The following is a 25,638-nucleotide window of genomic DNA, read 5'->3' on the forward strand; positions in this document are numbered from 1 at the left end:
CTCAGGGAGCTGGTCTCCTAGCATTCCAAGGCCAAAGGACTGATGAGCTAATTCGAATGACCATAAATGGACAAAGGAAGCCCAAAAGTTCAACTAGCGGACAAGTGAAGAAGACTATTGGAGACCACCAGAGGACCCCTGAAGACCACCAAAGAGGATGACTACGCCTGCGGATTAGACATTTGCATATGTTAATGAGTTCCAAGAAATCTCATGTTTTTGTAGATGAATTCCCAGAAATCATATGAATATGGATAACTTGATAGTATAAAATCTCTGGAAGTTTGCCAAATCGTTGGAGCACTCATGGTGGAACGATCCCCAGTGCTGCCCAGCGCTGTAATAAAGAATGCCTGCTTAATAGTAACTTTGTTGCTATTGAGTTTTATTTTGGGAACTTTCTGAAGACTCCGTTTCCTCTTGAGGAGAGGTTCGGACTTTGAAGAATAGTATCTGCGAGTTTTTGTATCAATATCACCAAAAATATATTCACTTTTTTGTAATAAACACATATATTTCTCTCCAGGTAACTAGGAAACTATGTACAATTTAATTCAACTACAAGCCCCCTGACCCGCAACTAACAATTTATATTAAAATGCAATTCTCCAGTATCAACAAGATTGTCATTATTACAAGCAAGACTCAACTTTGCCTTGGAAAGTTACAGTAGTAAACCTTGCTTTGTTTCAAGTTAGGGTTTTTTGACAGGCAAAAATATGCCATAGCTGAAGTTCTTATGTTTGTGGAAAGAGTGTTTCTCCCACATACTTTCTCGAGGTTGTTAATTCTACAAAAGCCACCTGAGGTGCTATCAGGTAATTAGAAAAAAATTACCTCTGAACTGCATTAAGAGGTTTCTAAAGGGTTTACTTTTCATATACCAAAAATATATTCATAGGATGAAAATATCAAAAGCAGTTAAAGGACGTTATTTGAGCTTTCTTCATAAATTTTAAGATCTATTTGTTTCAAATATGTACAAATATATATATGTAGAAGTAATCTTTACTAAACAACAGCATGCCATGAAAACATTACAGAGTAGAAGTCAAGACGCTGAAATCAAGTATCACTGAGCATAACTGAAGGCTGTGATTTCTTTCTTCATTTCCTAGTAAGACAAAAAGACAAACTAGCAGTCAGCGTGAATAAAGGCTCAAGAACCCTGTTTATTTCTTCATAAAAAGAATAAAGAACCTGTACATACATACAATCGTTAGTAATATTTGGCAAATACATGTGCTACCACCATCACAATGTTTTTCTATACCCACTAGCTTCAAACGCATCCTCACGCATCCAAAAGAGAGAGTAGCCTAGAGAGACCGTATAGATCTGTGTCAAGAGACTACGGGTCTGTATCAACGGTGGTTTCAACAATTAGAAAGAGGAGACAGCTCCTGAAAAGCCACAACTGAAAGCTGGAAATGTTATTTCCTGCGCTCTGAGTAACTACTTGTTAAAGCCTCCCTCTCCATACAGCAGAGCTTGCTCCTGACGGACTTGCACAGTCATAGGACTCATCATAGGAGATATTTTTTTGTTAAAGCTAAAGGTAGAAGTAGAAACAAGTAGAAATCAAGTCCGTTTCCATTTAAGCATTCACAGTGAAGTCACAAAAGCTCACAAGCCCTGAGGTAACATAAATAAAGTCATTCTCATGCTAAAACACAGCACTATACTAGGGGGGAGAAGGGTGCAGTTTTCAGGAATGGCCTCCCTGAATCCCAATAATCCTCACTGTTGCACAGTCAGAACGGAGCGTCCGTTCTAACTCTTTATCAGGTGTGGAAGAAGCGATCGAGACGGCCAGGGCCAAAGAGAAGAGGCTTCCTCTTTTTTAAGGCCAGACTGAGAGGCATAAAGAATTTTCGCTGTTCTCAGACCCAAGCATCTCAAAGACAAATGGATTCGAGGATCTTGACTCTGAAGACAGAATGGCCAGCCTGTCTAAATGGGCTCAATGCTGGGAATGCCCGACCGGGACCCCGGGTGCCTCTGCAAGATTCCTGCCCAGTTCCGACAACTCGGAAATCCTCTCTTACAGGCACAGATCAGAGAATCCGACTCATTAGCATTAAACTGCCATAGGCAGAAATCTCTCCATAGGTCAAATTGAAGATGCTTGAGCCATGCTAGTTCAAAAGAGATTATGGGGGCACTAGAGAAAAGTCTCAACCTCTTGTTACATCTCATACTGAATTTCTTTGCAAGAATGGAATGGCTACTAGACGCACCATTACCACGCCTGACTGCCTGTAAGGGCAGAAAGAGGAAGTGCCGGACTGAGAAAAGCACCCTCCTTTCACAGCCCCCCGCCCCTAAAAAGGTTCTGGAGAAGGACTATTGACAGACTGAGGTTAACTGCTTTGAGAGGGCTGCGTGGGTGGACCCATTGTCTTCAAGTTCAAGCCTTTTCCTGCTGAGACTGCCAACAGCGATGCCAAATACAACAATGGTTTTGCAATATGGATAAATGTCTTCCAGACTGAAATGAAAAAGTCTTGTAACACAGGCGACTAAACACTAAAGAGTCATGCTAAATAAGCGTGACGTCCAGAGCGCGGACATACGCATGCATAACACACACGAGCATAACAGTGATAGGAAGTGCTGTAAGACAAAAAACCAAAAACTTACCTTCACTAATTCGGTTTTGTCGTAATCTTCCCGATGTTGGTAAATGCACCGACTAAGAACACCATACAGTTTTTCCAAGTGAAATATATTGAAGTTCTTAGTTACCACAGTGACAAAATGCAACAGTTGCTGAAGGAAAAAATGGAAACTACAAGGTTAGAAGAGCGCAAGATCTTTTGAATGGGCTCGTCATGTTTTCAGAAGCTAAGCAATAACAACACAACACAGGTGACATCCTACCTTCTTCTGTTGTTAAACAAAAGATGAATGACACTTCAGAGAAGAGATTAAATCTCTCCCAAGATTTAACTGGAGAAAATGAGTTAATTTTTCACACTTCAGAGAAAAGGAAGGCTTACATTTCAGACAATATTTCATTACTAATCAATCTATCACATCAACAAACATAACTGCAAAGCAACCGCTTCCAGAACAGCAGGGAATGACACAATCCACTTTGTCGTAGAGTTGCTGCCGCCGCAAAGCCACTGTTGCATTTCATTAGAGAAACTCTTGCTGCAATGCAGGGCACCGTAAAATGCATCTTTGGAAGCCAGGCTACCGATCTTCTAGATACAGCTGTGCCAGCTGGAAACGGAAGCATCCGTAGGTGCTCGCCTTTACCCGTTAGCTGGACACGTACCGTGCCTACAACTCTGCTGGCAGAACACACTGCTCGCATGTCTGAAGCAGGCGAGTTAGCTCCTGCCTTTCAACTGCGGAGTGGATAAACTAGCAGAGTGCCTCTGCCTGTAGCAGATTACCAGTCTCTCACACAGTCGTTTCTGTTACCAAAGATGTGAATGGGATAATCTCTGGGAAAGCAACAACAAGCTCATGGCAGCGCCTTCTTCCACTGCAGCGGCTGTTCAGTATCTGCGTGTCGTGTGAGGCTGTGAAGATGTAGCTTAAGAGAGCAGCCACACCAAACGCAAATATTACTGCCTCACAACTGCCCGTCATCAAACTCTGCCTCCCTCACATCAGCTGCCACAAGATTTGAGTATTCCCCCCAGCTTCTTTCTATACAACACACAGGTAAAACGCACAAAGACCACGCAGCGTGCTTTCAGCTGCTGCAAACAGAAAAGGTAGGATGTGACAGAGGTGTAGGGTCAACATCCCCTGTGAAACTATTTTGAATTGCTGCCACATAGACGACTCCAGGCTCTTCTGTATGTCCATAAAGTTCTAGGCCTATTCCCAAGCAAATAAACAAACAAAATAAACCCCAAACAAACAGAACCAAGCAGCTATGCTTTGGAGGTTCACCTCGCTTATTCACTGCAGGTGAGTTCCAAAGAGGCTCTCTGGCACGAGCCGCTAGTTCCAATGGCACCCACGTTAATGAAACAAGTTTTCTAAAAGATGCGTTTCCTGACCGTAGCTCTCCTCATAGCTGAAACATGTATAAGCTGCAACATATAGAAGGGCTCTACCGTACCTCTTCTCCAGTGGGCAATAACTTCAGAGCACGTGCTATGACTCTATGAAAAACCTATGTGGCTTCTCTGCATACACAGGCAGGCATGAACAACAAACCCCCCTGAAACCTGCTTCCTTAGGAAGCCAGCTTTAAAAAGTTAGTTTCACCTCTACGAATTAGGTCACAGCTTAAAAATGTGACAGAAATTGTGTCGACAAGCCCCTTCGCTCACCAAAGGGGATTCCCATCTGGTCACAGTCTCCCCGCACAGGGGAAACATCCATGTAATACTCCCTTTCTCATCGTAAGGCAGGTAAACAGCAGCCCTCCTCTGCGTTGGCCAACTTCCAGGACTCCGACCTAGCAGTTCTCCTCATTTTCCTCACTGCAATATCCCCTGAAGATCAGGTCCTTGTTCTACCCTCTCCAATTCACGCAAAGGAACCCAATTTTACCCCTTGCAGCTAGGCCCATTTTTAACCCTTTTCCCAACTGTAGCCTAGGACAGCAACTTCTCTCCTACGATGGACTGGAAAACCTTTCTAACACCGTAACTCCACGCAATGCAAAATTCTAACACTGGATTTTGACAGAATTTCAGAAAAGTACCAATTAGTATTTTATCCATGATGAGCTTTATGTCAACCTGCTACCTTCAGGTTTAAAGTCACCACTGCTAGAAATAAAGGCCCTTTTCAGGTTCCTAATAAATGAAAACATGCAAAAGCCAAACCAAACCAAAACCCCCAAGTCCATCATAAAAACTCTTAAGACACTAACAACCAACAGTACTAGCAGGTTATCAGTGGGCAAAAAATTCAAAAAAATTCAACAAGCCCTTTTACATTAAAAGTTAGGAAGAGAACCCAGTCTCCTAAAATTTAGTTCGTCAAAAGCAAGAACAGCAGTCCACACCAGGTGTGGAAACACAACAGTCACGGTCCGTTACAGGTTGAGTTGTTTCACAAGCTATATAGCCTTCCCATAGATTGTTTTAATTGGCATTGCTTAACAACTGACTTAATTTACAACTGTACAGGTAGCAAGGAAATGTCCTACTTTGGTATTAACAAAACTGAATTTAGACTTACTTTGAGCTCATAGTAATCCACAATCACTCGTTGTGTGAGAACTTCCACTGCTGTCTCGACACCTATCACCTGTTGCTCTTCTACCCGAGAAGATCTCGCACGAGGTGTACAGTGTACCCACGAATCTGGAATGACACAAATTTCTTCAGTCAGGATTTCTCTTTATCTGGAATACAGTTGTAAGTCAAGTATCCTCTACCTGGAATACAGTCTCTCTGTGCAATGTGAGAGACAGACCCGTTAGCATTTTTTCACTGAGAAACGCTTGGCTTTTACTTTCCTTCTGGCAGAAGTCACTGCTCCATAAAAATTAGAAACTCAAGACACACAAAAAAAAAAGGCACTAGAGAAAAAGGCAAGGTAAAAACAGGAAAAAAACCCAGTCACGTTGCCATTACAGCACTGCATGGTGAAACTCCAAAGCCGTTTCGGTTAGGAAACACATCTTACATTGCAAACATTAGGACATAAGTCTTCTACTCCACATGTGACTCTGGGTCCACACTGCTTGAAGCACAGCTTTTTAACTTATGCTGCTCATTACTGGGAGGAAGACACTCATCCAACAGAAGAACGTCAATGATTATTTTTCAGTTAGGTACCATTCGAAAAACAAACTTCAGAATCAAAAACCCAGCAGCTGCAGAAAAACATGAGTTTGGCTAGCAGAACTAGAGGGGCAGCATCATCATGCAAGAACACGGCGTGCTGATTTGAGAGCGCTACAACAGTAAGAACAGAATGGAATTACAGAAGGCTAAAACCTAATAAATAGTGTAATCCCCCTCGGGAAGAAAAAGGAACTACATGACCTGCTTGATCTTTCACTTACCATTTGAACCTCCCTCTTCAGAGCTTCCTGCTATTTGGCAATCCAGCATTTCACTCTCCTTTCTTAGGTCTGAACGTTCAGGAATCATGACGCTCTTCTTTTCAGAAGCAGATTTAGCCACAAGGAGGGCTTGCTCTCTTTCGTTTTCTGTCCCAGATTTATTTTCATTCCCATTTTTGTGTCGTTCTTGAAGTACATTTTCATTTTCTTCCGTAGAAGACTCCTGTGTGGACCCGACTTCAGGGTGATCTGTGTTAGAAACACGTTTTTCCGGGGACTCTTCATCACTCTCTTCTTCATTTTGGTCTTCTGGAACTTTATTCTCTTTATTGAACTGAAGATTCCTCCTCTTTGCTGCGATTCTTGAAGACCCTTTGTTCCTTCTGCGTTTTCTTTTGGACATATCTACAAAGAGATATCAGGAGAAGTAATCCAAAACTACCAAAACAATTCTTCCTTCAAAATCCAGCGTCCTCATCTCACTTGACTTACAAGGCGCTCAAGTACCATTGTCTGTTTCCCTACAATAGGTCTAGAGAAAGAGTTCCAAGTTCATGAGGTCAATTTGCTATTACATTTTAAAAAGCCAGCTGCAGAACCTCATTGACAAAACCATCAGCTTCCAGATTTTATGAGCAGAAAAGTCTTACTTTAGATAGGAAATATTACCGCAAAGCAAGGTTATTAGGTGAAGTTGCTTCCTGTCTTACGACGTGAACTAACAGGGATGAGCAACGGAAAAGTGTTTGGAGACAAGCCCTTCTTCAAACCTGTTACAAAGCTGTAAACGTCAAAAGCTAAACACACGTTGGGCAGAGTTAGAGACAATTTTAAGGGAATATTTGCTGGAGGAAAAGTTGTCTGTAAAGACTTACACCTCATATGCTTTCTGATGCAGTGAACCCCTTGTTTAAAACAAACTTCGCATTTTTGCCTTCCCGAAAAGCCCACCATTCTTTGTATTCACGGAGTACTGCACAAAGCATATGGGTGAAGTCAGTGGCAAAATTCCCAGTCATGCCAGTGAGACCAGGAAACTTCACACCATGTCATGCGCTTTAACTGGAAGAGACCCAGGTCCCCTTGTTCTTTCATGGCCTTTTCACAGGAAAAAGTGAGGAAATAATGATCTTTCCTTTACATATCTATTATCATTGCTCCCCTATTTTTTTCCCCTTTCCCCCCTTCAGTCGGAAATCACAGGAAGAGGTGGCATAGATGTTAGCATTTGAGGGCAGGGAAGGGAAAAATACTGTTTCATGTAACTGAAAACTAGGGGAGTATTCAGAAACCTGTTCTGTCACAAGAACAGAGAAGCTACCAGTGAGTTTAGCACCTTCTCCCAGAAAGTCTGAAAAAAATGCAACTTGCCATTAGAGCGGGGTGTACTGGAATCCACAGGCGCTGCTGGCATCTTCGTTTTTTCGTTACACTGTGGGTCCGTTTTCTTACGCTCGGGAACAGAGTTCTGCTTTGGCATTACGTGGTAGTAAGATGGAGCATACTTGGAAGAGCTACAACCTTGCAATAAAGAACAGGTAGCAAAGAACTGTGTCTTGCATTGCTGGCTACAAGTACTGAGACAAGTCTTAAAATCCTTAGCATCAAAAACCATACCTCTTCTCTTACGAGATTCTTGAATTTCTTCACAGCATTGCTCAAATTCTTCATCCATTTCTTCCCTTACTATGGCGTAGGCAGTATCTCTCAAAGTACAAGCTCTGTGCCTAATGAGACGATCTGAAATTTTACAGTCGGAACTGAGTATGTTCTACCAGCCAACGAAATCCTTTGCTCTTTCCATAGGTAGGTTCTCAAAGGTTCTCCCACTCAATATTTTCATCATAACAGCATGAAAGTTAATTATTAAAGCAAAAGCACTCGTTGCTGATCAACACTTCTATCACAATTTTATGCCCAAGCAGTTTAATGCTACAGCATTTACAACCTGGCAAGAAATGCTCTCTGTGGATGCTTAAAATGATCTAATCCCAAGTCTACTGTCCACAGGCGACATTTACCAATTCATAGATTTTAAATTTTCTCCAAATTAGGGATAAAACCACATCCTCACCTCCAGGATCTTTATCTGGGTTGTACTCTAAAGCATTGCTACAGATTAGATCGATGTCTTTTAGAAAATCTCGTGCAGTTAGGTACTGGTGCAAGTCAATTTTAGAGAGAACTGCTGAAAGGTCCATGGGCTGTTTGATAACTGCATCATAATCGGGCACCTACAAATGAAACGTACGTGCTCAGAGATTTAACATAGTATCGACCAAACCTAATTATTTTAATGAAGTCAAACAAAGGATTTCTTAAAAACCCCAAGTATTTACGACATGTCCAAAGATGCAGAAATGAACCAGTTAGTTGCTTGAAAATAGAAGGGCTGTTTCAACTGGCTTTGAAGAGACAGGCCAGAAGAGGGAAAAACGAAGCAGGCAGGTCAGAAGCATGTGTGGGGCAGAGAAGGGAAACGACACCCAGAGTGGGATTCATTTCACGTCGCTTCAGAAAATCACAGCAAAGAAACCTTTCTCCGTAAAGCCACCCGAGAGTCTCTTTGCTGTTGGCGGCAAGAAAAAGGCTGCAGGAGCTGCACCTTTGAAGTACCTGTCCTACGCATCTACTTTAGAATGAGACAACTGGACCCAGAGGTGCTGATTTCTTTACTCAGACCCCGAAAGGAGCCTAGTGACTAGTTTAGATGAGGACAAGAGACCTAAGAAGTGTATGGGAGGACGAAGAAACCACACAGCCCTTATGGTTGATGTTATACTGAGAAGCCCCAGACAAAACAGAGAACAGAATCTTAAAATTTATTTTAAAAACTGCTGCTTCTATTCCTGTTCTCACAGAAACTATTGACAGTCAATTAAAGAGCCTTAGGCTTTATTAAAACAGTCTTATAGATACTGTTGATAATTATAAAGAAAGACACCTCTCTGCTTTCCAGTGCTGTAACATGCCGACCCACCAAAGCCTTTTCATGAGCAAAATGTCTTGGCATTTGGTCTAACTGGCAGTTGGACTAGATGACCGTTGTAGGTCCCTTCCAACTGAAATATTCTAAAGTTCTAAAGACGTTTCAGAAGGAACCTGGCGCCTTCAGCAAATACTCAAATAGCAGACATTTGAGAGCTTCAAGGAGTCAGCAAAAGTAAAAGCAAAATTCACTTCCTGCTTCTTGAAAAATCAGAATAGTACGGTCCTGCAACCAAAAGACAGACCTTCCTACAAAGAGCACGCAAACACTGAGAAATACAAACGCGGAAAAATTATGAATACACACAGGTACAATGGTATTACAGATCAACACTAATTTACCTCCTCTGGGTCAACAGGCTTTGTAAATGCTCTGAAACGTCTGTCAACAGCAAGTCTGTCAGTCACATCCCTTAAGAAAATCCTAAGTTCACGCAACGTATCCTCCTCCTGCTCCTCCAGCTGTCTCATTTCTTCCTCTGTCAGCTGTCGAGGCTTAGGCGGCGGTGCTACAGGCAGCACTTCCAACGTCCGCCAAGCTTCAATTATTCAGAAAATTTTAGTCAATTGATGGTACTCAAATACAAGTATATGAAAAATTATTGATAGGAAATTACCACCAAAGCAAATACTGTATAACTACTATCTTGACAGTTAGCAACGTTTTATACGTAGAATATCCTCACCCGTGGTGTTTTTTGATGCAGGAGGTTTAGCAGCTTGATTCATAATCAAGTCCTCAAAAAACGTTCTTCTTTCTTCATTATTAGGCAACTGGATCTTGAAAACTTCTTCATAACTCTTAATAAACAATTGTTTTATCTAAAGCATGAGGAGAAAAGAGATTTCAGCTCTAAGGCCACACAAATCCTTATTCTATTCCAAAAAGACGAGTACCTTTCTAAATGAAACTGAACAATCACCTGGATAAGACAAACTGTGAAAAGTTATCTTCTTGGCCTTAAAAGGCTGGATTTTCATGGGTTAGCATGGCAAATTCAAATATCTTCTCTAAGGAACGCCTCTAGAGTTAAAGCTCAATGAAGGGACCATATGATACACTGATAAAGTGGTGACATTCACCACCCCCAAAGACTGCTTGTTTTGTATTTACCTGCCTTGCTGTCCTTCACTTTGAATCTTTATGGCAGCTATAGAGGGAACAGGCAGGGTTCAGGAGACAAGTGTGGGCTTTTTGGTAAGGTGGGTTTGGGTTTGGTTTTTTTTTTAAATTAATTTAAGTGAGGTGTCTGAAGTTGCACACTTCCAAGTTTTACTCCATTCTTCAATCCCTACTACCAAAAGGTATGGAAAGAATTTCCACACTTATTTTAGAAGGAATTTATTAACAGCACAAAAACTTCTGTAGAAAGTTAAGCCCTTTCAAAGCATTTGATGATAAACACATCTAGGTAGCAGCTCCCAACCCCGCCCCGCCCTGTAGCTGAGACAAAATAATCACAGCAGCATATTCACATTTTGAACACCTTCCTTTAGTGCACACTCTCAGATGCCTAGAAAGATGATAAGCCTGTACTCTTACTGAATTGTGTTAAATACAACTAAAAACTGATTTCCAAGTTACTTAACAGAAGTTGCAACTTAGCTTTCTAATTTGTAAAGCTTTCACCTACAGGAAGAAATTGGAATTTTTATTAAAGAATTTAAATGTGAAATTACATTCCATCATTAACAGCGTGACCGTCATACTTTTTCAGTAAAAATACCTTTCACTTGTCAGTAAAAATGTTTTCAGTAAAAATATCTTTTTCCCATTTACATTTCAAGCACCGTAGATTCTTGACTAAGTACATACCTAACCATCTTGAAGTCCCTGGAATTACTGTCTGAAGTAAATTTATACATCTGTCTAATAAGCATGAGCGTGTGAGAAGGGGGAAAAAGTTGTGTCCAAGCCAACCTCTTTACTCAGAAAACACTGTAGACAAATGGTTTCAGCATTGTTTTGTCTAAGCAAACTTTAAGAGACCTGGCCAGGGTGCCTGAGTACTAACAGGATGAATTTGCTTAAGAGTGCACAGTACTCCAATGTTTCAAGGATTTCTAAATTAACAAGAAATTAAAAAAAAAAAACCACATAAGAAAAGTATGGACAGAAGTACCTCTTCCGGGAGATCTGCGTAACACACATCAGATGTTGCAAGCAGCAAAACTGGAGCAAATGTTGGAATGTTCTGCAGCAGTGTTGTAAAAGTAGCTTTCAGTGTAGCTCCAACAGTCTCCCACCACAAATGGATATGTGGGATATAAATTATACTTGGTGCTGTTCTTTGAGCTTCTTGCATCAACTGGTAAAATGAAAGCTTGGATAAGAAAACTAAACCATGTAGAACAGGCTAATAACTAACTACGTATCAGTCAAACTATCTTACGAAATAGGAGTACGCAAAGCCAAAACGTCAAAAACAAACCAACAACAGAAAAACTCCTTACCAAGGTAAAATTTTCACTCTGACACAACTATAGACATTGCTCTGCAGACAGAAACAGACCTGAATCTCTGCCTGATTTCAAAACTACTTAGGTGTAAGAAAACCCCTGAAGAGCCTCACAGCTCCGCTGGTGTGGTGGCGTGCCTGAAAAAACAAGACTAACCCTTCAGCAAGAGGCATCAGCCTGGGTAAATCGCGACACGACTGCCACTACACCATTTTCAATTCAGAGCGGGCACATATCCAAGTCAGTCTGGAGCACAGGCTGAACAAACAAAGACCTATGTGAAAAGATGAGGGCTGACACTGTAAAAGAAGCCTGCTCGCAATTCATAATTTCAAGCACATTTATAAGAGGTGACCAGTCTTCAGCCTGCCTGAAGAGCTAAATCACTCACAGCCTCTCATTACCAAAGGATCCATCAGACCAGATTGCGTGCTTTGGAAGACCACAAGCCATTGCCTACAGATGGTACCTCAATCACAGAGGAGGACACGCATCTACCGCATGAAGGAAGTGGCAACAGTCCTTTCACCTGACAAATTTCTCCATGCACCCCTTTCAGATTATCAATATTCAGGGAGTTCCTGTCACAAGATGGGAAGCGCACGTGGTATATGCGGGCAGCGACTAGACGTGGTAGTTATTTGACTGCAGATGCAACCATCACGTAACAAAAAAGGAATTGTTCCTCTTACGTGACAATTGAGTACCCACGCATTTCATGTGTCCGTCCTTACTTGTACAGCTCTCAAACGCTGCTACTAAAGGTCAAAATATTTTAATACAGTGATGCCAAACAACAAAATGGATTTCCTGCCTAAAAGTGAAAAGGAAGACAGCACTAAGTCTGCTTATATTTAATTTTCCCAGTTCAGAAAAACACACCAGTGTACAAATGTAAGCGTTCCAGGAATTTTAATGCTTTTACATAAAGCATTATACAGCAGTAGAAGCTGTATATGTACATGTAAAAAAAGAAACACTTCCTTTCCCCAAAACCTTGACTGCCTCACAAATATAATAAAAGAGGCAGCTACAAAAGTGCGTGACGCACAGTCAGGCTGATGCAGAGCCATCTACTGGGAGCACAGAGCCTTAAGGAGCAATGAAAACCGTTTTCTGGATCCCACCAAGATGGGCAGGATTTCTTGCCATAAAGAGGGCTTTATTAGCAGCACCTCCCAGCTTCCCGAGCTGGTAGCAACATCCTCACTGTTGAATTTGGAATGGAAAATACGGCCACGTACAACACCCTTAATTCGGTATCATTCGATCGAGAAGAAAAGTGGATTTTCAGACAGAAGTAAACAGAACAGCACATTCAAACCAGGCCACCTCCGTTAACAACAAATTTTGCTTACTTCACTAGCTTATGTACAGTTCATGAATCCTACGAGATTAAAGAGGAAAGAAAGATACCTGTACGCATGTTTCTTCTGGTGATGTGACGCTCACAAACAAAACAGATAGGCTTAGTGTATAAACTGGAAACTTTTCCAAGGCATGTATTACTGCAGGTGCCAAATAAGCAGCTTGCCCACATCCTGGCTCTCCAACTAGTAAGAACCGTGGTCTGCAAGCTGTTGGCTGGTAGTAAGCATTTCTAGAAAAATAAGAAGAAAATAAGTTTAAAAATGAAGTGATAAATAGGCACACAGATGTTAAAGGTTTTTTCCTGTACTTTTTTTTTTTTTTTTTTTTTTTTTTTTTTTTTTTTTGTAAATACTCTCCATATTCCAGTAAATAATGAGCTGGTCTGTGACCAGGAAGACCAGCAAAGACCATTTTCTTACAAACTTGTACCACACCTGCCCAAAGAAATCCTGCCAATCCCCAGCATGTCTGCTATTTGTTTGGCTGGGTTAAGTAACAGCTCTTAAATCACACGGGGAGACTGTCCAGCTAAATACACACACGACAACTGGTCAGTAACCTGATGCGGGAGAGTAACAACTCTCTCTCTCTCAGCACACACCAGCCTCGATCTCTTCACCACCCGTACACACCAATTTTCAGTAGGTCTTGAGTTTAAGTCACTGTGAGATCTCTACATCTGCCAAGTTTTGCTGAAATTCAACCATAGTTACTGGAGACAGTGGGAAGGAAGGAGCAGAACAACATTTCAATTAACATGGGCAGTGAAACACAGTAGCTGTATCTGAAGAAGTACACAATTGGATTGGTTAAATTACAGCAGTACACTAAATACATGTAAGATTCATGTTTACTTTGTTCAGTCATTCCAGTCGTTTCATCTTTGAATTGTGTTTTAATGACCTAGTAATCTTGCTTTACTAGCATGAAACACATTTGCAAAAAGCATTTGGTTTTTCCACCACTCCCTTTGCTGGCTGAAGACAAAGATCCTAGAGACCTAACCAAGCTCAGCAGGTCAGAACATTTTCTGGACAGGACAGCAATAGAAATTGAGAAAAATAACTGACCCAACAGTAATGACAACAATCTGGTTTTTCAACTGTTGGCTTGTACAACTTCCACACTAACATGTCAAAAGATTAACATAAATTTCATAGGTTAAAGGTACAAAATGCAGACATTGTTTTTCTCACAGCGTCTGAACAAACCATGTCTCAATTTTGTTTCTGCTGCATAATTTGCTACTAGTTAAAACAATCTTGGAAGGCACAAGGGCAAAAGATGGCTACACAAATCCATACAGGTTTTATCATTAAAAGGAGAGACAGCACATGCGTTTGGTCTTGAGTCTTTCCAGGAATACCATGGATTAAATCAACACATTCTAATACTCTGCGGATCGCTTTGACTGAGGAAACGAGGGCTGGGCCGTTCAGTTTGATGGGTTATGGCAGTGTACGCCATTAGAATATTAGTACCCAGCTGGATCTTCCTGCTTACTTCTTGCAAATATTGATCACCCCCGCTACACATTTTACTCCTTCATCTACCACCCCTCACACCAAAACCATTTATAGACCCAGCCATCTTAAAAAGGTAAACAGAAAGGGGACAAACATTCACCTGCTGAAATTGAGGAATTTTTCCTTTTCTCTACCAAGCATTTCATCCATTGGCTTATCTTCAAAGATTGATGGCGATTCCTCGTCACTGTCAATTGCATCATTTCTTAAAACACGATTTAAACTGTCTGAAAGGCAAAAGAGGTTTGTTAACTTTCCTGAATAGTCCATCTCTCCCCCTCGCGTTAAAACAGCGATTAAATTAAACTCTAGATCAGTGCTGGAAACCCCTCATCTTGTATTTCTTCATTTGAGGGCACACGCTGAATGCTCTCTTCTGAAAAGTCCATCCTACCACAGATCTAAGGACATTGCACAAGTCTCTACAAAGCTGTCCGACGTCCCATGACTTGCGTAAGGTATATCTCTCCGTTGGTGAAAACTTGGAGGTTGTTTCCTTAGAATAAAGATGATTAGGAGCAACTTCTGTAGTTAGTAACTACTCCTGAAAAACCCAACAAAGCCAATTCTTTCTGCAGCACGTTCCCCCACTGGAAGTGGGGGAATTCAGTGAACACGATGGCCACAGACTTCCATTTGTCTACGACTAGGGAGTCAGCTATACAGACCTACACATCTTTTCAATAAGGCTCCTCAAACATCACGGAAGGAGGAGATAATGGAAGGCAGGCAACAGAGAGGGAATGCAATTACTAATTCCCCCAGCCTCTCTGCTTTTCTTTTGCTGGTGGATTTCTGCCCCTATTTTACCAATGCAAACCTATCTCCCAGCTCTGCCGGGAGTAATACTGGTAGGATAGTCTCAAGGGTTTAGCATAATAACTAACTATTCATGGATCTCCATTAATCAGGAGTGCAGTGAGTTTATCAAGTTATCTGCTCTCACCAACTGACAGACTAAACCTGACCAGGCCTCATGCAGTCGGGAGCATCAGCTCACATATACTGTGCAAGCCAAGCCCCAAAGTATACGCTACTAAAACATTCTGATCTCACGTGCATGTGTACAGTGTGATGCACAAACATTTAAATTAAGAGATTATGGTTAAAAATCAGGATAGCTAAAACAGGATTTAGCTTAAACCACTTACACTTGTACCGTGGTCTTGACGCTCCTCAGACAGGAATTAGAAGCATTCATGTAAAAATGCCCTTCTCCCCCCATTTAAATACTTCTTTTGAAAGAGGTGCCTCATACATTAAACCTTAAGCCCATCTCTACAAATGATAAATATGATGCTAGCTCCTGTCAGAAACAGGGTGCTCTGGTAGAGAACGCATATTTCTCTACTGCAAATTGCGAGTCATTCACAGCTCCCACCCAGCACTTCAGTTTAGAATCCAGAATAAAAACTATGCACGATATTCCCAAAATAAAGGCGTGCACATGCATATTATAAAATTCTACTGTTATTGCAGCTGAGAGGTTTGTGTACGTTGATTGCACAAATCAGAAGTTTTTGCTTTGGCAGAATTTTAAAGAAATGGATGTTACTGTTATACCTTGCTGTCGGTCCTTCTTTAGCGCAAGCTCTGCATGGGGAAACACTCTCTGCAAGGCTTGTAAAATTCTTGCTAGTGTGTTTTCAAACAGTGGTTTTGAAATAGGTGATAGCGCTTGCCCAGGTGAAGCCACAGCCCTCTGTGAAGCCGGAACAGTCTTCTGCATAGCCATGACAAAATCCTTTGCTGTTACTTTAATAGAAGCGGTATCTAACTGCAGTTTCTCATTACTTTGGTATATCTGGGGATAGCGGCGGCGCAAAGCACAGAGGACAGCTTCGGCACATAAGGATTTAATATCAGCACCACAGTATCCTAATAAACAAAACAAGAATCAAATGTTACGTCAGTCTCGGGCAACACAGAAGTCAAGGCCAAGGTTTCCAAAGGGCAACACTGAAAGACTTTGTATGCAGCCAAAAATTATCAGGCTAAGAGAGAATTTAAAGAGTTACTGCACTGCAGAGAAGTTTTGTTACATGTCTCGCGGCCTGATACCCTGCACGTATGAAGCAGCCTCCTAATCAAAACTTTGCTCCTGAGGAAGATGCCCCAAACCCATCCAATGTTCTGAGAGACAACAAGAAAATTAAAAGAAAAGAAGCATCTAACTTTGTTTGCTCTCAAGGCGTGCCAGCTGCCTCACCGCCTCGCTCTGCAGCAAGGCACAAGAGCTCGGGTACTGCCTGGTACAAGCTCGGATTCCTTAGGACTCAGTCACATGCAGTAACTCACTTTCTTTTCAAACTTACCAACACATTTTTCAGCTAGCTCTTCAAGAAACACGTCCAATGGCTTAGGGGTCCAGTCTCGTGTGTGAATCTTGAAAATCTCTTTTCTAGCCTGGAAACAAAATGGTTGCATTTTAGTTGGTCCTAAGTTTTCTCTTCAAAAAATCCCAAACACCACAAAACCCCAAACCCCCTCACATTAATACAAACACTTTTCTTCTCTGCTAACTTTCAAGTATTCTGAAGTTCAGTTAATAGGCTCTCTTCTTTTGCAAGCAGGAAATTTAATAGTTCTCTACTTGTCACATTAAACTCTTGCTGGGGGCCTGCAGTGAAATGGAAGCCATTTATAGCTTCCAGAAAAAGCACGTTTCCACAAGTATGAGACACCTAATGGTCCTGAGGAAAAAATTGTAGTAAAAAACCTCATCTGCAAACAGAGATTTTTCATCAAAGAAAATTCTTGCAAATTTAGCAAAATTTCACGGTGAGAGTCTCATTAGTTCATCAAATTTGCTTTTCTGCCAGTTCATTCAAGGAAAACAGTCCTAGCACTACATTTCAAATTGCTACAATTACTACAAAGAACAACAATAATTATGACTCAAACTACTGTCACCGATTCAGAAAATGTCAAACGTTGCCTATCTTCATCTCCGATCTGAGCAGGACTTGCATTTAAGTATTTCCTGGTACACAGAATAATTATGGCACATTTCTAGAATTCTGCCACAGTAGGGAATCATGCGTTATATCTGTTTCATGGCACTTCCTCTCCCGTTCCCAAAAGCAGGTAAACACTGGAGACAAACGTTTGTGTTAAATACACTGCTCAGTGTATATTTTTGGGTGGCTGTATACCTAGTTTTTCATTGCTTAGCTACTGCCATTGAACTAGAAGCAGCCCAAGCCCTGCACCTGTGCAGTGTACTTCACATCTTTGTCCAACTCCCTCTTAATAAGTACCAGTAACAATCTCAGATCCCCAGATACTTATAGGTATCTCCCAGCATACCCAGCCTGCGAACAATCCAACACTGGTACGTCCCCTCTCCATTCATAAACCAAGAACCGAGAGCAAGAGCACTTCAGGGAGAAAGTGCCTCAGTGGATTAGATAAGTAAGCAAAACACGAATCACTTCAGCAATGAAAAATTTTAATTCGCTCCAGCACCAGCCTTGATAAAAGTTTTTGTTGGCAAAAAGGCATGCTTGTGTGCACACCACTTCTTTCATTTTCACAATGAGAGAGCAGTAATTTATAGCTAATTCAGACATCCATTCTTACTTAAACATTTCCGTGACTAGCCGCATCCCATTTTCTCGGCTGGTCCCAGCGAAACCAGAACTAAGTATAGAACTAACTACTTGCTGAAATCCTCTTAATCGTATATATTCAGTACCAGATCTGCCCTCCGCAGTACAACGCAGTCTCTCCAGATACCCCTCTTTTGTGCAACTTGTGCAATACTGATTCTGACTTTAACTGCTCCGTGACACTGCATCGGTTACGTGGTTTTGCTATAAAGATGGACTTTGCCACATAAGCGTTAAGGTTGAGTTTTAAGTTCTGACCTCTTTATTTGGCAAGCTGAAGAGGAACTCTCGATCAAAGCGTCCGGGTCTTCGTAAAGCAGGATCTATAGAATCCAGTCTGTTGGTGGCTCCGATTACCACAATCTCATCTCTGCTGTCTAAGCCATCCATAAGTGCCAGAAGTGTTGATACAACAGAGCTAACACAAAAATATAATTTTCGTTCACTGGTTTAGTAAACTTTGTTACGTTCTACGTGACCTTCTCCAATGATCACTCAAAAAAGACAAGCTTCTATTGATGAGATGCTGATTAGCGAAAGACTCATTTTAAGACATTACAAAAATAGGTAAGGTAACACAGGCCTTGTGCTCATATCAAGCTTGGTGAATTGCTTTCAATTATTGCTTAAAAGTCATCTGAAATTTAGTACCACTGACTCACTACTTTTCAGGACAAATGAATCTGTCACATAAAGTTAGATAGGTTGTGGTCGCCTTTTCACAAAGATCAAGCAGCTTCTCTATAGATACAAAAAGCGTACTACCTATGAATTTGGTCTTGTTTACTGGACCGTACAGGAGCAAGACCATCTATCTCATCAAAGAAAATAATTGAAGGTCGCATCCGGTAGGCCTAGAATGAAAACACAGGAACATTGACATAAGGAAACCAGCACTATCTTAAAGAGAAAATGCATGAAAAACGTTATGGGTGGGAAGTCACCGGAACTAGATTTTCCAGACTAGCGTCAGGGATCTCTACTAACTGACCTAATGGAGTAAGCAGCACGAGTAACAGAAGACAGCAGCCTGTGTCAACCCACTGAGACTGGCTGACAGGAAACAAATGGTACCAGCAGTTTCTACAGCTATTTGGCAACCACTGAGAACAGAGCCAGGACTTAATTCAGTCACAGGTTTGGGAAGCAAGCTTCCATTAGGAATGTAAATGACCATGCTTTCAGCCCACATCTGTTTCCCTCTGATCTAAAGCCACCATCTCTTGCCTCTTGCAACCTTTTTTGTGGCTGGGTTTTTCTTTTTTGTGGCGGGGGGGTGGGGGGGGGGGAGGTGGGGGCTGCTTTGCAAGGTTTTCTCGTTTGTTTTGTTAAACTTTCCCAACGCATCTCAAGATTTCAAGCCCCTAAAAAACCCACTGAAAAAGGAAACACTCACAAACCCATTTCAGTGGAAGGAACTGACAAAACACGAAAAGGAGTGAGTTCTTCTTAAAAATTTTGACCACAGAAAATTGCAGTTACAGCTCGGACAGAACACACGCACATTTCAACCTTACCTGATCAAATAACAAACGAAGCTGTCGTTCAGACTCCCCCACCCATTTACTCAGGCAGTCGGCACCTTTTCTTACAAAAAAGGCTACTCTCCTGTCACCTTGGCTACATTCATTAGCAAGTGCACGAGCAACCAGTGTCTTTCCAGTCCCTGGTGGACCATAGAAGAGACAGCCTCTGCAATTAAAAAAACCAAACAGATTCACCTAAGAAAAACATCATGGAAAAGTTCCTATCACAGCCCCCATCCCTAAAACACACCACTCTCCTCTCCTAACCAAAACACTTCATGTATAAGATAGGGTAACAGCTGAAGCATGAGAAAAGTCAAAACAGGTGGAAGTTTTGCATTCCTACACAATTCAACGAGGCAGTAACCAAAATGAATAAAGAGGGTAACGCAGATACACAAAACCTTGAGAAAAGACCATCGTGTCCCAGAAGGACACTTCCAAAACTGCTGACAAACTAACAGCGGTGATTACAGCACAGTGGAGCCAAACAAGGACAAACCTCAGCACAGAATCTGAGACTGGGCTAACTTACAAATCACCAGTTCATTCTTCAGCCATACACTGCGTATTCATTCTTGTTTTCACAAAAGGCAAGTTTTGGTAGTAAGGCATTTCATTCTCCCTTCAAAAGCTTTAAGTTACTGGACTTGGTCTCCCAGACCATCCATTGCTGATGATAAACGAGGAGGAAATCTAAAGCTGGGAGGGTATTCTGCATTTCCAGAGAAATATAGCCATCAACTAGAAAAGCCAATACGCTGCTGTTTCAGAAAGAATTTCAATGAATAAAAAAGCAAAACGCTGAAAGATTTGAAAGCAAAGAATTTAAAGTCATACTTCAATATACCGTGATTGAGTTTTGCTGACCAAGAACATCTAAAGCTAGCAATTACGTCTCTAATAATTTCATTTCATAACACAGAACTAATTTAGCTGTGTAAGAAGTGGACAGATTCTTATTTTAGCCCAAGCACAACAAACACTGCAACGTTCTAGTTGCAAGTCCTGTCAATTGTAAAACTGACCCTTGAGCACTTGGAGAAAAAAGAGAGTCAGTGGGAGAGACAACTGGACTTCCAAGCAACAGATTACAGTCGACTACCAGCAGATGATTCCTTCCTGCTTACAAACTAATCAAGTTGACTTGTACATAGCACTTAAAACAAAACCACCCCAACCCCACCCGTGTAAAGGCAAGACACTTTGAAAGTGTATTCTCACCACACAGTAAACCTTTGAACCTACCTATATTCTGGATTCTACCCATTTTTAAGAAAGTACTTTTCACGACTGCTAAAATCCCCCTCAACACTGCTGAAAATTTTGAAGCCTGGAAACATATTGATACCTCAGCTGAATATTCTCCTGAAAATGGGTGAATCAGAATTTATAGTTTTAAACAATGTCTGTTACCTTGGAGGTTGAATTTTGAATCTCTCAAAGACTTCTGGGTAAAGCAATGGAAAAACAACCATCTCTTTTAGAGCTGAAATGTGGTCAGAAAGACCACCCACACCATCAAATCGTACCTACAGAGAATTCAACAGAACACGGTTTATATGTTAAAGAAAGCTGCCGCCTTGATAAGGTTCCATCAGAAACCGTAAGTCAGCACAAAGGAAGTGTTCTGGGCAATTTTCAAATCACTTGAGAGAAAGCTGTAAACCAAAGTGGTTGTAGGCAGCATGTTATCAAACACTTTCAGAAACACTGGAAACATCTCACTGACACAATGAACTAAAAATACTTACTGAACAGTCTATTTGCATTGGATCAACGTCAGCCAGACTTGCTCCAATTTTCATTCGATCCTTGTGAATTCCCTTTAAGTCACCTTTCTGAAAGTTCACTGGAAGACACCTGATTTGAATTAAGGAGAAAGAGAAAGAAAGGCATTTTCTAACTCAACGTGCAGCTAGAAGATTTCTGCTTTTATCATGATGGCAAGTGAACAAGGTGAAGACGACCTTATAAATGAGCATAAAATTCCTGAAGAGTTAAATATTCCTTCAAATTGGTTTACATTTAATGTCCATGAGCAAATAAAGGAAAATGGTCACTCCAGGCATTAAACTGAGTTTACTATTTTCACAACTCTTAGCACGTACGAATATCCCGGCCTGTCCACACAGCACGTATATGAATGCAAGCTTAGAACAAGTTATTCCGTATGTGGAGACTGTGAACTGACCTCGATTTGTGTGATGGAAGAACCCCCAAAACACACTGACATCTTTCAAAGATTTTTTGCTTCTGCCTTCAAAAAGTTACAGCCTGAGGCGATACTTATTTCAGTGTGGATTAACCTTATAAAGGCTGCCCAACCACTGCTGGTCCTTCCCAAGGACTTTGGGATGTGTGTGCCAGAAGACGCACTTGCCTGAAAGACGTCTGGCTGAAAACTTATTTGTTAGGTTGTTACTAAAGTAGTTTTTCTAGAGCGTTTGTTAAGTAACAAAACCTCCATAATTGCCTCTATTTATAACAGTTTCTGTTATGGTGGGTTTCTTTCTGAATAAATTACTGTAAAGCACAGGAACAGTAGAATATTACATTAAAAAACCTACGTAAGTGTTCCTCCCCACATTCCTGCCTAGAAAGCAAACTGCTTATTAAAAATCAATTCTAAAAGTCCAATGTTAGAGAGTCCAGTTGCAGTTGTCGGTACCAACAGCTATGATTAAATATTGCTGCAATTTAGAAACTGTACAAGATGAAGGGGATAACACTTCATGGTTAGGCAGATGCAAACTCCTCCCAGGTAGATTCCTCCCTCCCCTAGTCTCCAATTACATCAACCTTCTTAAATCTCGGTTACGGCTGTGCTTCCTATGCCTCTCAAAATGCTCTTCATCATCAGATGAGGGCGATGAGGAAGAGGATGTGGAATCTCTTGTGTGGACTGCGTGTCTCCGTCTGCAAACATTTCAAACAAACAAGTAAAAAAACTGAAGTACACACTAAGTAATCTCAAATTGCAAGTGAATTCTATCTCAGAATCTACTTTGAGATCTATTGAGTTTCCAGATCGTTGTAGTCCTTATGAAACCGATTTCCAAGTCCATCACAAGATTTTTCCTTGTGACAGCAAAGTTTAATTTTTCTTAGGAAGGTAAAATGTTTAACTATTTTGCAAAGAAATTTCATAAACAAAGTACTCATTTTGTCCCATCTCTCTCTCTCTCTCTCACACCCAAATCGAGTTTCACTTAGCAATTACGTATCCACTCTGTGAAACACAAATTTGGCTTCAAAAACCCTTCCTTCCATAACTGTCTGCTTTCAAGGATGCTAAACAAAATGCTCCTATCTAGCAAGCCATGGCATTCTCCATGCTCTCATTGCTTACAGGATCCAAACCCCCTTTGTCATTACTATGGCAATTTATAAGTTATAATTGCAGTTTACAATTTACAATTTCATTCAGCATTTTTCTTGTTTAAGGATAGTTTCATACAGAAACATTAACTGATTCCAAAGAGAAACCAGAATCACTATTGGAGTGATTAAAAAACCATAAAATCCACTAAAACTTCCATACAGGCTCTCCCTCTAACTAAATTACCTTCAGTTTCCAGAAAATAGTTTGTATCCTTCAAGATTAAATAGTCTAAGGTTTTCAGAGGGAGATTCTGGCTTCAATTCCAGAACAAAAGACTTTCAGTTACACAATCTCAGCCACAACCTCCATAATCACCTTATCAGTGACCACAAATACTGCATTTTTTAAAATCTAATGGCTAATAAAAAGTATAGTCTCTCCCCTGCCCCACCCCCCGGCAAGATTTGTTTTCTTTATACCCTCAGACTACCACAGCAATAATCATACTATGAATCTGTAATTACCACCAGTCCGACAACCTTTGAAAGCATTATTCAGTAATGCGACTGACAGCACCATTGATAAATAAGAACTATCGCTAACCGTACACCAACCTTTTAGTTCTTTTGCAGCAAGAGCCTTGTGACTGAGCACTTCTAAATGAATCTCTCCGTCTGACAGGTGAAGACCGGCCCGAGAAATAGATCTTACGTTGTCTTGGTTCTGTTGAAAGCAAACAATTTGAAATAACATTACAAACAAGTGTAAGAGACAGCAGGATAGTGCAAGAGGCAGAAAATGTGACATGTGTCCCCTATCTCTAATTTCAGGGGAAGTTTCAAGTGATTTGGGGGAGGGGTGGATTTTTTTAATAAATCAGTACACAGCAGAAGTGAAAAAACACACACCTGCTTTTTAAGGACAACTGAAAACCACAAGAGTAAGATTATCAGGTCTGTTTAATTCCTATTCCTTCAAGGGCACATAGGTCATTTTTTTAATGAAAACCAACAATAAGTATGGCAAATGGCAAGGAAATATAACGTGCACAGGATACATGCCTTTAATGACATTTACTTGCAGAATGAAGGCAAGAAATTTAAATAGAAGTTGAGTGTGTGTATATATTGCCATTAAAAAAAAAGTCACTTATATGCAAGAAACTGGCTCTTAAGAGAAACCGTGCATATAACCTACTTGTCAATGGAGCTTGATAGCGCTGAACGGTTTTCCTCTGTCGAAGGTCATAACGCTTTCGAGTGTCTTCACCGTCATTATCTTCTTTCTCTTCACTTTCTTCTGATGAAACTACCACACATCGACATAACATTAAACTGCTTAAGTACTGCTGCAAATTACATGAAATTCAAAACACACTACGCAGATGCCTATAGGTTTTACTATTACCTTCACGTTAGTGACACAATAGATCGGAAAACCTGCAAAAGCTTAAGAGCAATTTATGCAAGACACATTCCAGAAATTACAAAACACAGAGGAGCAGACATATATTGTTCTGGCCTTGGCGGAATTGCTGTGGGTGATTTCTCACCAGTCTTAGTAACACCAACTCTGTCATCTTGCTTAGCTAAGATGCAGCTCCTATGAAAACCACTATTTCAGAAAGTAATTTCTGGTTATTTTGCGACAGCGTTTCAAGGAAATGTTTTGAATGCTCTGCAGTGGTAAGACTAAGCATGGTCATCTAGCTCCAAGTCCTAGCTCTGCCACAGATTACATGAGCAACAATGGGCAAGTCACAGCTTTGAACTTCCCCAGTCAGAAAATGATGTCAAATGCATACAGTTGATGCCACTAGCTTCTGCAAAGTAACTTAAAGTTTTTGCACAAAAGTTGCTAAGAATGCAAAAACCAGAGCATGATTATCTAGCAGGTTCTTCATAATACCCTCTCACATTAATAGCTGGACACCAGGTGAGGAATGTGCGTGCTCTGTTCACCTACCTGCTCACTAAAATTAAGTCAATCGTATTCTTTGGAAAGCACCACCCTTTTCTTTCTTCCCCCCAAAAGGTCACACTGCTTTCTGAATGCAAGATGAGTTACACAAGATAGGCAGACAGCACATGGAAACCTGAAAAATTATTTCGGCATCACTACCATCCTCAGTCCTTGGTACTCCAACACTCCTGCCACAGAGGCGTGAATTTCTCTGCTTTTCTGCTCCGCTAGTCCTTCCCCTTGCTCCACTCATCTTCTTTACACCAACACTGACACACTTGCCCCACTCCTTCCTGGCATGCTTCCCATTACAAAAGTCTATTTTAGTTTTTTCCTAATTTAAAATGCCAGAGTTTTCACTTTCACCACCAATGTATCGCCCCGTACTCTTATTTCCCATTCAACACACTATTTCTAATTCTTTTCTACAAGTCTCTCCTGCCTAACACCATGAGAGCCACCCAATGGAACCAAGCCATATAGTTCCTCCCTCTCGACTGCCAATGCCTTGTATTAAAGCTGCTCTTATTAAGGCCTCGAGCTGATATTCTCCTAACTAGATCTCCAAATGATGAGGTAGCTGTCCTTCTCCCTTACCAGCCAAATAGCCCCTGGCACACTTGATCATGTTTCTTTCTGTTAATGCCTTGCCCTACCTTGGTTTCTTTAGGTCTCTGGCTGGGCTCCTCCTGCGGCTCCAGGTGTTCTCTGGCTGCTCTGCGAGAAGCTCTGATCACCAAGGCGCACACCTGGGAGCCACAGGCTAGGTCTCAACTAACAACAGGCCTAAAACCAGGCCACAGACTGTTCTCTGGCCTGTTCACGGTTAGGAACAAGATCACCCCAGCGCACATTAACACCTGGACATCTAGCTCGA

General features: G+C 41.2%; 1 protein-coding gene across 1 annotated transcript in view; it reads right to left on the bottom strand.

The window, feature by feature from the left end:
• Positions 1 to 873: 873 nt before the first annotated feature.
• Positions 874 to 25,638, bottom strand: part of LOC142592947 (ATPase family AAA domain-containing protein 2-like) — a 31,062-nt gene continuing 6,297 nt past the window's right edge. Inside the window, exons 7-28 of the mRNA XM_075705707.1 lie at positions 23,997 to 24,107; positions 23,414 to 23,522; positions 22,277 to 22,393; positions 21,229 to 21,337; positions 20,891 to 21,006; positions 19,466 to 19,640; positions 18,714 to 18,802; positions 18,207 to 18,366; positions 16,653 to 16,743; positions 15,901 to 16,215; positions 14,438 to 14,564; positions 12,857 to 13,040; positions 11,104 to 11,289; positions 9,667 to 9,802; positions 9,323 to 9,519; positions 8,067 to 8,226; positions 7,610 to 7,732; positions 7,364 to 7,513; positions 5,993 to 6,397; positions 5,161 to 5,285; positions 2,644 to 2,772; positions 874 to 1,114 (exon numbers count right to left, since the gene is read on the bottom strand). Of these exons, the coding sequence (XP_075561822.1) occupies positions 1,073 to 1,114; positions 2,644 to 2,772; positions 5,161 to 5,285; positions 5,993 to 6,397; positions 7,364 to 7,513; positions 7,610 to 7,732; positions 8,067 to 8,226; positions 9,323 to 9,519; positions 9,667 to 9,802; positions 11,104 to 11,289; positions 12,857 to 13,040; positions 14,438 to 14,564; positions 15,901 to 16,215; positions 16,653 to 16,743; positions 18,207 to 18,366; positions 18,714 to 18,802; positions 19,466 to 19,640; positions 20,891 to 21,006; positions 21,229 to 21,337; positions 22,277 to 22,393; positions 23,414 to 23,522; positions 23,997 to 24,107 (3,356 nt within the window). The 3' untranslated portion in view covers positions 874 to 1,072. The remainder of the gene's footprint in view (positions 1,115 to 2,643; positions 2,773 to 5,160; positions 5,286 to 5,992; positions 6,398 to 7,363; positions 7,514 to 7,609; positions 7,733 to 8,066; positions 8,227 to 9,322; positions 9,520 to 9,666; positions 9,803 to 11,103; positions 11,290 to 12,856; positions 13,041 to 14,437; positions 14,565 to 15,900; positions 16,216 to 16,652; positions 16,744 to 18,206; positions 18,367 to 18,713; positions 18,803 to 19,465; positions 19,641 to 20,890; positions 21,007 to 21,228; positions 21,338 to 22,276; positions 22,394 to 23,413; positions 23,523 to 23,996; positions 24,108 to 25,638) is intronic.

This window comes from Pelecanus crispus, chromosome 2 (assembly GCF_030463565.1).
Source record: "Pelecanus crispus isolate bPelCri1 chromosome 2, bPelCri1.pri, whole genome shotgun sequence".
Classification (NCBI taxonomy): domain Eukaryota; kingdom Metazoa; phylum Chordata; class Aves; order Pelecaniformes; family Pelecanidae; genus Pelecanus; species Pelecanus crispus.